Source organism: Takifugu rubripes, chromosome 9 (assembly GCF_901000725.2).
Source record: "Takifugu rubripes chromosome 9, fTakRub1.2, whole genome shotgun sequence".
In the NCBI taxonomy this organism is placed as follows: domain Eukaryota; kingdom Metazoa; phylum Chordata; class Actinopteri; order Tetraodontiformes; family Tetraodontidae; genus Takifugu; species Takifugu rubripes.
Window position 1 is genome coordinate 6873073 of NC_042293.1, and position 13746 is coordinate 6886818.

The 13746-nt window shown below is 45.5% G+C and overlaps 1 protein-coding gene across 9 annotated transcripts in view; it reads right to left on the reverse strand.

The window, feature by feature from the left end:
- magi2b (membrane associated guanylate kinase, WW and PDZ domain containing 2b) overlaps positions 1 to 13746 on the reverse strand; it is a 49751-nt gene that overhangs the window by 34951 nt on the left and 1054 nt on the right. For 5 of the 9 annotated variants that reach the window (XM_029841259.1, XM_029841258.1, XM_029841264.1 and 2 more), the window contains exon 2: positions 3395 to 3511. In XM_029841259.1, the coding sequence (XP_029697119.1) occupies positions 3395 to 3511 (117 nt within the window). Of the gene's footprint in view, positions 1 to 3394; positions 3512 to 4484; positions 4839 to 5422; positions 5518 to 9429; positions 9541 to 13746 lie in introns of those variants that run through there. The other 4 variants (XM_029841262.1, XM_029841263.1, XM_029841260.1 and 1 more) reach the window with 4 other exon arrangements.

Here is a 13746-nt window from a genome sequence, read left to right on the forward strand (position 1 = left end):
CCCCCCAACCCACCTCCCTGCGTGTATAGCGAGCGTGTACTGTACCATTTTTCATAATTCATCAGCTGGGCTTTGAGTCATCACTGCAACAAGTAAAAAAAAAACACACGTAAAAGCGCCTCATGTGTAAACATTAACCAGTGTGAGCGTAAACAGCTGAATCAACCTACAACACACGCAGACCATGCATGTTTTTTTCCCAGATCAGTGCCCACCCATATCCATATCAGTAATATAAACACATGGAAATACATTAACAAGAATTAATCAACTTCCCTTAAAAGCTCTGCAAAATCGGACAAAAACACTGATTGATTGTCAGTAACAAGCCTAATGGACCTGTTATAGACAGGAGACACGGTTGTGTTCCTTCCTGAAGGCTGTTAACAAGATTGTTCTCTTTTTTCCAGCATATTAAACATAATCAGTGGCAACGGGATGATTTTACATATTGGGTTCCAAAATAAGAGCATCGCCAGCTCTTGGGGCTGCTACAACCTTCCTCCATCCTGATATTCTCCATTCAGTACATATTAAATCATCCTGGCGAAGCAGCCACCTTGTTTTCTTAGTAAATCCACTAATCTATTGAGACTTTTTTGCATTGTATTTTTAATTTTCTCCAATGTGATTTTCAAAGCTCTTGGTTTCTCCTCACATCTGAATAGTAGCATCTTCATTACTGCTAATATCATTAGTGTCCTTCAGCCCCATCGCCATCTTGAGCGCAGTGCTGCTTACGTTCATCGGCGGCTTCCTGTCTCCGAGGAGGATTCCCTGCTGGCGGATCTGGAGCTGGGGGGCAGCGTGCATCCACAGCAACAGATATGAAGTGACAGAATCTGCATGTACTGTATTTTTAGGCTATCTAAGTAGCTTGCTTGCTGCGGCGCTATTTATAGAACCTTTTACTGATGCCTCTACACAAAGCAGAGGGGAGCAGATGATTCTCCTGGGAATAACTTATGAGGCACCCTCGTATCTCACTTTACCTCTGCCGAGCACATATCCACTCTTTTACTCCCCTCATTCCTCCAATATCGTCTTCATAACTACCCTCTTTACCATCTTCTTCCATCTTCCTCCCCGACCTGGTTCACATCATCTTCTCTTCACTTGCTGTTTTTTGCTCATTTTCTTCTTCATCTTCCTCTCCAGTTCCTCATTTCACTGGGCAGAAACAGCAAAGCATCTTTTCATTTGTCAACAGCAGAAGTTCTGGCAGATATGAGGTCTAATTTCCCGAAGTGGTCGGGTGATGTGAGTGAAGTGAAGCGTTGCCAGTGAACGTCTCATCTCAGCGCTGCCAAACGATGATAAACTTCTCAAACATTTACCAACAGAGTCAGAGGAGGTGATGTTGGCTCCTGCAGAATTCCAGGTGTTGCCAACAACAACTGTGGAAAGTTCACAGAATACCTGAAACTCATGCCTGTTTGGGAACAAAATAGGCTTTATTTCCATACTTTATTCTGGGGTTTCTTATAATTCAACACTGGAATTCAGATTTTTAAACAGCAAACGTGTAATTAAAGCACTTTAAGACACTTTAAGACATTTCTTTGAAGTTTTTGCGGTGTTTTTGCTTGTTTAGTCATCATTTCTATTATGGAAATTACTTTAAGTGCCTTGAAATAATTGCTTAGGTTGCCTGAGCGACATCTCAGCCATTGTTCAGCATGTTAAAAAAGAATGGACATATTAATATGAGCATAAAGGAAATATCTTCAATTCATGACTTTTTTCAAGACCTGAATGGCATGCACAAGTCAATTGCAGCATGGGAGTTCGTGGCTTTCTGAGCACGCGCGCCTCCTCCCACGTCCTTCAGGGTGACAGCGTGTTGTGATGCAGAGTGGCGTCTGCTTGTCAAGCTGACAGACTCGCCCTGACAGCCTGGTCAGAGCGCCGCAGACGCGGGGAGAAACGCACTGATTTTAGAACGCTCCAAACCACAACAACAAACAGCCTGCCGAGCCGCAAACAGCACAGCACCCAGGATCATCGGCGCTGTTTTCAGGCATGCAATGCTGTGTCACCCTGGCAGTGAAGCAATGCCGCTCCAGTGGCTCAGAGTGCCAGGACGTCACACAGCCAAAAACACACAGGAAGCATCAGATGCGAAGATGGCTGCCACAAATTTGCAGTTCAAAATTCATAGTTGCAGCACGTGAGGTCTATAAGATGTCATTCCTACAGTCCTTAATATACTGTATCAGCTTTGTGAAGTGATAGACAGTTAATTATGGGATGGCGTTACCACTTATGCAACACGGAAAGTGCTGACAAATCATGGTTCATACCACCAAAAAGGAGCCCACGCTGTCCTTGCAGGGCGATGATGGACCTGCAGTGTTGACCCTCAGCCAGTCCCCATCACCTCAGCCATCACTGTCAATCCACCATCACTGCACTATTACACTGCCAACAGGCTGAAAAAGGCAAGCGAGATGAAGGACAGAGGGCCGTCTGCAGTTTAAAGGGAGAGGGGTGACTTCAGAGAGGGAGAAAGAGAGGAAGGACGAGAGGAAAAAGGAGGGAGAGGGAGGCCCAGGAAGTGTGCAGCTGTGCGAGCATATTAAACAATCACGTCTGTGTCAGGGCTTTAGTGCACCATCGGAGGGCAGCTAGTGGGGTGGTGGTGCTCAGCCAATATAAAAATAAACCTTCCTTTCTGTCACATTGTTGGTCCAATTTGACACCTTTGCTTACAAAACGGGCAGTGGGAATGACCGAGACTCTTTAGAGGGCACCGATACAGATCAGACGAGCCTTTCAGCAAACATCATATCGCCGATTGACATGCGGTGTGAAATGATGTTGTCTGCAAAGTCAAGCGGCATCAGTCCCCAGAGAAGCTGAAGCATGAGCGGTTCTGTGTATCGACAGCAGGCTGAAAGGCTGGGGGACACCCCCCCCCACAGTGTCAATGACATTGTCCCCAACAGACACATGTTCCTGTGCATCCAGCATGAAGAGTTTCTCACATGCACGACATCTTTTCATTGGTTCAGTAATGATGCGTTATCATCTTTGTATATCTCTGTGTGCTGTGCGTTTCTGGTGTGCACTGAGGGGGTAGGGCGTTAAGGCAAAGCAAGCCTCGAGACAAGAGGGTGGTTGCCGTGGAAACCTCAGGCTGAGAGCTCGGAAGCCGGACGATTGAGAGAAGTGGAACGATAGACGTTGAGAAGGAAGAGAGTGTGTGTTTGCGTGTGTGTGAAATGAAAAATAAAACAGTATTTTCCCGGAGGAGAGACTGACAACAAAAGAGGTGGAAAATGATGGAAAGAAAAGAAAGAGACAATCACAGAGACAGACACGTGAAGGGGGGATCAGAGGGGGGGAGACAGATGGATGCTGTCTGGAGGAAGGAGGTGCACAGTGGACTCACAGGGGATGGTGCGAAGGTAGAGGTTGTCTCTGATGATCTGTTGGTGATCGTGGTCCACCGAGCCCTTGGAGAAGCGCAGGTTGAGGTAGTGCCGTAAATCTTTGTCAACCACCCCCCCTGCACAGAAAGACATCGGGAGAAGGAGAGACGTTTAAGGACATTTCAGCTCTTTATCAATCAGGCAGCCTTTCCAAGAATTCCAGTCAGTACCCGACTTCATCGATGGGTCCCAGAACTTTTAAATTCTTGGGAAGATTCCAAAGTTTCTTCACATCCCAAACAAGACGGAATAATTTTTATTCCCAAACAGAGACACACGCAGACCAGAGTCACCATGTAAAGCAATGATCTTCTTTAGATTACCGGTAAATGTGCAAGGCCAGCAGATTTGATGACAAAAGGCCTGCAGAGGACAGAAGCACTTCTTCATTTCTAACTCTCCCTCTCTGAACCGCTCTTCCTCCTCTACACGGTTCTGCTGGTAAAATAAATGGCATTCATTAAGCGATGGCAGTCTAGGCCAACATATCTGTGCGGCACACTCTCTGTATGCTAACGAGCGTGAATGCTCTCTCCTCCCTTCACGCCAAACCAAAAATCCCAGGAGGATGAGGAGGAGAAGCTGTTCTCCATGCAACGTTCTGGATGCAAAAACCTCGCACTGCACAGTGGGTGGTAAGGTTGCCCGCCGTGGATTTACAACAGAAAACAAGACATTTCGCTCAGCCAAACTGACCCGACAACACTGGGCCCCCTGGTGCAGACGACCGAGAACACACGGCGTACGAAGGAGAGCTTGCCACATGCAGTCACATCTGTCGCCTGTACCTGCTGACACTGGTGACCCTGAATGAGAAACCCTCAGGTGAAGACGTCTTATGTAAACTGACACCATTTTAGTGAGGCTGCGAACTGCCTCCTAATCAGCAAGGAGAGACAAGAAGACAGCCTCAAAACAAAGGCAGAATCCACCGATTTTTTTTAGTCTGGCACAGGCCAAATATTTAACACCAACAGACAGAGAGCTATGCTAAAAATGTGGACAGACCCACATGCAGGCAGACCCAGATGTGTGTTGAAAAACAGGCACCTCATCAGCAGCTACCTCAGATGTTGAGGATAAAAGCAGTCCTCTCTCCACAGGTACAAATCCACCGATACACTGTCCTCCCAGGCGTCCCCTAGCCTTGTAAGCAAACACCGCACCGCATCTTCTGCTGTCTCTGTGAAACGTCTCTGTTCTCTCTCCCGCGGCTCCGGCACGCGCGCATCCACTGGCGGCACCTGGCTGCAGTCAATGTTAATCCCAGAGCAGAAGACGAGGTTGAGGGGGAAGGGAGATGCAGAGGCGCGGTGCGATGGGGAGCGCTGACGACAGTCGGGAGAATAGAGAGGAGAAGGAGATGTGCCAGTGAGAAGCCAGACTCAAGACAACCTGACAGAGGATTGGTTCCAGAGCTTCCACAGTCCTGCAGCAGCCCCTATCTGCTGTGCCTGTTACTGCGCTGGAGCGCATTGGCAACACTGTGGGCAAATACACACAAGTGCGTGCGCGTGTGTGTGAGCGAGAGAGAGGGAGGGAGGGGAAGAAAGAGAGAATTTGCCAAGATGTTCCCTGACATTCTTTAAATCTTCTGCATCTTGCATAGAGATGCCCAAGATGCTCAAGCTGACCTTGTGTAAATGTTGCAGCAGAGGCAGCAGCGGCAGCAGTGGCGGTGGCAGCAGCAGCAGCAACAGCGGCAGCAGCACTGTGTCTCACCACGGGGACACACACTCAAATGCACGTGCTGAAGCTCACAGCTCGAGAGACTGCCGAGCATCATCCTTTGAAATAAAAACACAGATCTGGGCCATGAGTAAAGGACAAGGGCTGTAAATAAAGCATCCAGTTTAGACGTAACACTGTTCCGCCACTGCCTGTAGAAGTAGAAGGAAAGATTTTGGGATGGGCAGATTTACAGAGTAAAAAAAAAGTAGCATGTCAAGGGTGAAAAAAAAGATAGCTGCAATCAATCACAAGCTCACCAAGGCAGGCAGTTATCAGTGGAGCTTGTGCTCAGCAGAGCCTTACATTCTTCCATGCAGGTCCCGCGGTCTCCCCTCCATCAACTGAGCATCACCTGATCCACAATAATAACAGAAAAATGTACTTCAAATCTATGTGTCACTCAGTTGTCTTTTTAAACAGCAGCTGCACACGGAGCTCTCACCCACATCATTCATCTCCACGGACCTCCGGCTCTCTCTGGACTCCTATGTTGACTTTATATGTCCAACACATTGTAAGTTGCACCTGCTGCTCTGCTGCTGCCGACAGGCTGAAGCGCTCTCATGCTCCGCGTTTAGCATGCTCTACACTAAAGCGCCCGATTAACTCGGCAAACACGCGTGGAGCGCTGATAGCGTGAAAACGAATACGAGCTCTGAGAATAAAAAAGTTGTCGCATAGCTCTTTTACTGGGATCTCAGGAAATCAGCCCCCGACTGTGCCACCATCAACTGGTGAGCGCGTTCTACAGGGGGAAAGCTTTCAAATATAAAGGCTGAAAATCGATCGTATGATAAGTCAGTTCTCTAAAGTGAAAAGTCAGGTTTCTTTAAATGGTTGTATTAGTGTCAGAATGAATTAAAAACCTTCTGGAGAAGGGAGAATATCTTAACTCAAACGGGACGCTGCAAGAGTGCAAATGGAGGAATATGGCAGACCTGGCAAGTGCCCAGCATTGATTCTGCCCTCAGTGGCCTCACAGGTCAAGATCACACTCCAACACCTGTCACTTACTGTACGTTGAGATGCTGTCTTGCCCGAGGCCACATCACCGACTGTACAAGCTCAGGAGGGGAGCAAATCTCATTAAACCAGTTCGCTCTAGTACTCCACCTTCTCAACTGCATACAAAATGTAGTGATTTTACAATTTTAACCTTCTTATACCTGATCTGAGATGGGTTTGAGTTAAAGTGGTGATATTGCTGCACCCTCGACCTGCTTCTCTGTCATACCACAATGGAACACGGGCACAGAGCAACGATCCTTCACAGCGTGAGCGTGATCAGATGCCATTGTGCAGGAAGAGCTGCTCCCTCTCTGTGTGGTTATTGTAAAGTTTGAAGAGACAGTCACCCATCATTGCGTGCCCTCATTCAGTCACCGTTACCACAGTCGGTGGTACACATGCCCACATCTCTACACACCACCTTCTACACACTGGGTCCCCCTCCATGAGCCTGGTCCTGCTCAAGGTTTCTTCCTGTTAAAGGGGAGTTTTTCCTTGCTACTGTTTCTTGTTTGGGGTTAGGCCCTGGGATTCTGTAAAGCGCCTAGAAACAATTTTGATTGTAAAAGACGCTATATAAATAAAATTGAATTGAATTGTATTAAAAACAGAAAAAGGAAAAAAGATGCTGCACCCTCACCTGCTTCCGCTAATAAATCTCAGTTTCAGCTTCTGTGACTGTCCACAGCAGCTACATAGAGATGAAGAGCAGGAAGCCTTTCAACTGTGTGACAGGTCCCCTCACTCCTAACATGGCTCACACATCCTGCTGCTGGCTGTGTGTCCATCCCAGCTGCATCCCAGCAGCGGAGTTGAAAAACCGGGAGGGAAATGACATACGATTGAATAAAAGGGGTGATTTGTGCTGAGAGAGGAGATGGCAGTGAGAGCTGAGCATTCCAAAGCTCGAGCGAGATGTCGTTACACGTCTGAGCAGGATTTGTTTTGGCGTCTAATTAAATGGTCAAAGGTCACGGCGGTCGTTTGCATTTGCATCATGTGAATTAAGTTTCTAACTGATGATTCTCTGCTGCTTGAATTTGTTTTTGATAGGACCGTTGGGGGGGTTGATAAGATGTGTGGCCTCAGATTGACCCTTATTTTAAAGTTATTTCCACGTATTTTCAGCATAACCAGCATGAAACCATCTCTTGCACATGTTTTGGCATCAATATTCCTAATAATTCCTTCGTTTTCTCCCCACATAATTCCACAGCTCAAACTCTGGCCACCTTATGTCCCATCTAATAATGTCGTTGACTTGATTTGTCCCTCCGTTCTCCCTCTCCAGGGGTCCTGTTAAGTCTGTCCTGATCTGACATGGTCCTTTTTCTTCTTTTGCTGTTCTAATTAGGCTGTTTGTGCTAGTCTCTGATGGCTTAAGTGTGTGTTTTCTGGGAAAATCCAAAGAAAAGAAACATAAAGTGTAAATGTAGATAGTAGAAGCATTTAAATGAGAATAAAACATCTCTATCTACTCTTCGTCATGCTGCTATTACAGCAGGTGACAAAGTGCAGTAATAGTAAATGACAGAGCTGTTCTCCTAAAGGTCTTTATATTGATTACCTCGCCACGCTAGTCTTTCTCTACAGCTCTGAAATCTAGGCCAGATGCACATTTGCATCTCAGACACCATGAAGAAACAAGCAAACATTACAAATTCAGGAATAAATGTGAGGTTACAGGAAGTGCCACCTCTAATATCCCTGTTCATGCGGCAGACAAATTAATTCAGGCTCCCCACTCAGACATCTAGGCAGACAACTGTTTTTCCTTACGTGACACGTTTTGTTGCTTCTGATTGCGCTCAGGCAGGAGGCTTCTTAATTAAAACTGGAAGCAACAGCCTGACAGAGAGCTACAGAGGGGTGGGTGAGGGGGTGGAAAGATGAGGAAACAGCCAGGGACTACAGCAGGAAGGCAGGCCAAAGGTGTGCGTGAGGGACTTTCTGCAGCCGCTGCAGCTAAGTTGAGCGACTATAATACCGTAGAAAGAAAATGGAGGCAGTGGGGCCTGACAGGCCACAGGGAGCAATAACAGACACATTGGTTAGAGAGCGAAAGGTCGATAACCTGAGGGGTTAAAACCAGCGGGATGCTCGCAGTCAAGAGAGAAAATTAATAATTGTGGCTGCGGCAGGGAGAGCGCCACCCTAAGAGGAGCGTGGCGATGCTCTTCTCTAATGGTTCATTTGGCTGCTGTGGTCTGATGGTCTAATAACGCCTGTCTGCAGGGGCCCCGACACGCTGCTAAACCAAAACTAAATCAATTCAGCTCAATCTGACCTGGCTGCTCTCCTCATCCCTCATTACACATGAAGATGAACTTTATGAGCAAGAAGATTACTGCAGCAATATTATACATATCAGCACAGAATAACCACACAAACACACACGCATGCACGCACACACTCAAAGGTTCTTCTGGATCTTTTAAGACTTATTTTACTCACATGATAATGATATCATTATCATTGTGATAGCAATTATATTGGATTCATTTAATGTAATAATGCAAATGCACAAACAAAGGCTTCTGCATTATTGAAGCACTGAGGTGGCCTGAATCCAGCGCAGCTTCTTGGATTTCACTGCGCACAGCTGCATTGAGCATTGTGGCTATTTAGGTCTGGAGAATATTCAGTAATATGGTGCGGACACTGCTTATGTCTGCAACCAGCACTGACATTTCATCTTGAGGAGGAATGAGCGCAAAGATGCACAACAGGAATGTGGGAGAAACTGTGTTAAGATACTGAAAAAAACGGCAAAATCAATTAAGCAACTGAAAATTCACAAACTAAATACAAGGGCTACGAAGTAGAAGTGGCTATAAGGAGCATTTCTGATGCTTTGTGACTATTTTCACACAGGGGTAAATAATACTACAATAATATAAACCAAAAAGTGCTTTATAATTATTAATTTGTACAATAATTTTTTTTTTTGGGGGGGGGGGGGGGGGGGGGGTTCCCTAGAATTTGCTGTGACTTTATTATACTGGGCTGTCTTTTTTTGTGAATATACTGCAGGTAAAAAAAAAACCCAAACATTAACTTTTGAGCCAACTCATTTTGATTTAGGATTTTGTAATTCATTTTATTGTATAATTTGTAGTTTAATGTTGTTAAATGATTTCTTAAATCGCATGAATGTACAGTCATATCTCTCAGGTATAAGGCTACAGCTAGGTCATTATATTCTGTTTAACAACATATTGATTTATAATACGTAGTGTTTTAAGAAGAAAATGACCTCTTAATCTGCTCTCGTCGTTGCAGTTTGGAGAGCAGCTTCAGTCCCTCTGAGGAACCTGGGGTCCAGCTGACCGGACGGCTACTGCCCCCAGATGGTGGGACGTGGTAACTACAACGTTGAAATGACGAAATAGAGAAATAAATCTAAAAAAACAACAACAACAACAGGATGATGGTAGCTAAGGAGAATAGCAGATAACAACGTGCTCTCTCTCACACACATACTCTCTCTCACTCTCTCTCACACACCCACACACACAAATATGATAGCAACAACCTAATTATGTGACTACTTTATGGCCACAATGTATCAGGCTCATCACCATGGTGATCCACAACCAACAGTTCTGCTATTCTTTGGGTCAACATCTCTGCTGCTGCTGCTGCTGCACCCACAGTTGTATCACAATCTATCCTTTCAATAAAGCAGACAAACCAGATTACACATTTCACGTCACCGCATTTGCAATAATCTTGGATTGAATAATCTTGGATATTAGGACTAAAGGATAGAACGTCAAACACACCGAGTGCACTTCATAAACGGATGCCACAGCACATGCAGTGTGTCCACAGCGAGGAGAATTATGCTGACCCAATTCACTTAACTGGACCAGTTGGCCATGTGGTCATTTCCAGGCTGAGCTTGATTCTGATCCTCCGAGTGAAGCTCCAGAAACTCCGAGCCTGAACAGAAATCCTCCTCTGCTTCTGACAGAACTCATCTCTTGCCGAGTTATTAATACCAGCCGAACAGGCAGGATGTTATGCACTGATTCTTCAAGCCTCTCATCAACAAAGTGACATGAGCGGAGAAAGGGGTCACCTTCCCTCCCTCTGCTCCATCTGTCCCTCCATATTGTACCCACATAGCAGCGCTGGTAGGACTTGGGAGGAACCTTAAAAATTAGGTAAAACCCACATCTCTTATGCACCGAACACTCACTCACGTATTTTTCATGCTGATACATAACAATGGCTTTTTTTAAAGCACACTTTTCAGGTGGCAACACACGCGCACATGAGCGCGCGCACACACACACACACATAAAGGGGCAGACCACAGCTCTGACTATGAGCCAAAGAGAAAAGAATAAGTTCCAGATTACATAGCTCAAACAGGAGTTGCCAGTATTAGCACGCCTGGCTAACTAGATTATAGCCAACAGCAGTAACTCAATTCTGGACTACAACTTTTTGAGTGGTGTGTGTGTGAGTGTGAGTGTGAGTGTGAGTGTGAGTGTGTGTGTGAGTGTGTGTGTGTGTGTCTTCTTATAAATGCTGCCTGATGAGGAGCAGAATATAGATTTTACTCTCAAAGTAAGGGGGCACATAATGTCACTGTGAGTTAGCACAATAGTAGAAGAACAAATGTGTGTATCTCACAGGTTTGAGAAGAAAGAAGAAAAGAAGCTTCCATTTTGAATTTTGGATCAAAATGTTTGAGCTGGAACCTTCAGTTGATCCTTGAGGTTCTGCATCAGCACCAGAATTTTTATTTGAAAGCAGCCTCTCTGTTTATGGTGATGGCAATATCTTTTTAATAAAATCAGTCAGTCATCTGAGCCGTAATAGACTTGAACAGACTAATAATAGTGTCTCAGACATTCCCAGAGCTCTCTGTGTTTGTGTCTTTGTCCAACCGTCCAAGCCAGAGGCTGCCATCAGAATCAAAGTCTAACCTGAGTGACGCAACACTTCTAGAGCACGAAGAGGAGCATTTTAGAGCATCTTTCCTGTAAACTGCAGCTCACAGCTACTGCCACCAAAGCTTTGTCCTTCAGATGTTAAAGGACATGTTAGCGCATCCTGGAGTCTTCCTCCACCACAATCCTCCACAACAGTTAACAAATGAATTCTAAAACCAGTTGGAGAGAAAATTACATGCTGAACAAACACTACAGTATTGTAGAGAGGAGACACACTCCTGCCCTTCAGTCTACTTTAGCCACATCTGGTAAAAAAAAAAGCTCCTGGAAACCGTCCTGACGGTGACGTTTGTTTGGTCTCATGTAAAACACAAAATTGTGCGTCGTGCATTTATCCTGCAAATATGTCCCCAATAATCTGAACCAAAAATAGCTGACATTAATATTATTTATATCTCTGTATTTGTGCTATTTGTGACAAAAGATTGGTACTAATTCAAGGCGACTGAAATGGACAGCTGGGTTATTTTGAGGTGGATTCTTTTTTTTTCTCTCTTCAGGCATTCAAATGAGCGAACAATAGACTCTAACTTGGAATATTCTACAAGACGCACGTGTCAAGTGTGTAAAGATGGCGAAGCATGAATTTTGGGCTGTGCCAAGCAACTATTGTCACACCTTCACCATCTTCTGTAAACTCCGCCTCTTAGTTTTCACCTACGAGGACACACACACACACACACACACACACACACACACACACACACACACACACACACACACAGAGCCCTCCTCTCGATCTCACACCTCCTGGCAGCTGTGCTCTTCACGACACTATAAATCTGCTCGTCTGCGTTTGCATTTGTCTTTGTGCTGATGGGAAAAGAGGACGCAGAAGAAAGGAAAGACGAAGGAAGAGGACACGGCCTAGAGATGTTTATCAGATAATTGCGTAAATTTGTAGACCTGGATTTAAAGAAAAAAAATCTATAACACGTTTAATGTAATTGGGAAAGCATTTAGAACCATCCTTATTAATAAAGGTCCAAAGCGTTCCTTTTACTGGGACGGGAACATAAAAGCATTGGTAATGAGACGTGATGAGGCTACAAACAACGTGCGTTTTCTTTCCTTGAAACCGCAAAAACTGGAAATGTGATATATATATATATAATACTGGACGCAGGGTAGTTTAAAAAAATACTCCAATATTTTGCCAAGCATCTTAGAGGCACCCCCACCCCATCTGCTTAAAAAGGGAAAAGCTACACCAAAACAAGTTTTTTTACCAAGTCACATGATGATCCAGAACCAGTCACATGACACTGTAAATACATGAGGCTGTGTGTGGCCTGTAGAAGACACAGACGTCTTTCTGAGTCTCATTAGATGAAACAAAATCACGCTAATATAAACGAGAACAACCTTGCGTCAACCATCTCTTCTCTGTTCTTTTCTGATCAAAAAATAGTTTTTGCACCTCTGAAGTGTTAATACCTGAATTAGAGAGTTGTTCCAATGCATCTGAAATTCATTTTCATGGGTGTGACTATGGTGCGTGAGGAGCAGGTCCTCGTGTTTGTGAGTGGGGGGGGGGGGGTGGATCTGTGGCACCAGCAATGACCTGTTTCTGTCAGCCAGGGTAAAAGAAGACAGGGTGTCTGTAGGACGAGGACGTGGGACTGAAGGATGGAGTGGGAGAGTTAGCTAGCGCTCCTCAGAGGTTGAGTTTACTTTGCGATAATTGGCGCTCACAACCATGAAATGAGCATTGGAGCAGTTGGCTCTTCGGACAGCAGAACAGCAAAACTCAGATTGGTTTTTATTTTTGGACATTGGGAATGTGCTGAGAGGATTTGTCTTCACGCGTCGCTCGGGTGATCGTCCGGGAGCTCCGAGCCAGCGACGTTGATGATTGAGCTATCTGCCGACACAGTAGGCCCTGTGCTTGTGCCGTGCAAGGAGTTAAACGTGAAACGCTGCCCTCCTTCTCTGGGGCAGACTTTTTATTGCGCTACCTTGTGCTGTCTAGCAGCTCTGACGTGCACAGCTGCATGTTTGCATCCTTCTTTGCTGCCATTTTAACCGTTCGACTTACTTTTCACCAGGGTGTCTATGGCAGCAGCCCGCCGAGGAACCATCTAGTAGCAGTCCAGCCTGTCTGTGTGTGCAAACAACACACACGCACTATTTGAGTAATGGAATACAGAAACACCTTGCGGGTTTCACACTCAGACACACCTGCAGCAGGATGCGTTTTATTCTTTTTTAAGTGCAACTGCCTATAGACACACACCAAAACCTCCACAGGCATGATGAGAAGCACCCCCTGAAAAACTATTAAAGGCATTATTCAGTCGGTGAATGATGGAACCTTATCCTGGAGAGACAGAGTGTGTGTGTGTGTGTGTTCCTACGTAAGTGCGGTCTTTGATCGCACCATACCTTTTCTTTCAAAGTGGTGCACTGGTGTGGTGGGCAGCAAAGACTCACTCCTCACTCCTGCTTCCAGCTCCAGCTTGGGGCTCGGTGGATGGATGGTTTTATTAAGACATATCAGGGTGAAGCTATAAGCCTGTGTTATGGTTGGATAGGTTAGGTTAGATTAGACCCCCTCAAAACACGGCTGCAAGCCTGTGCAAAAGAATCTCTCTGTCTCAGTCTGC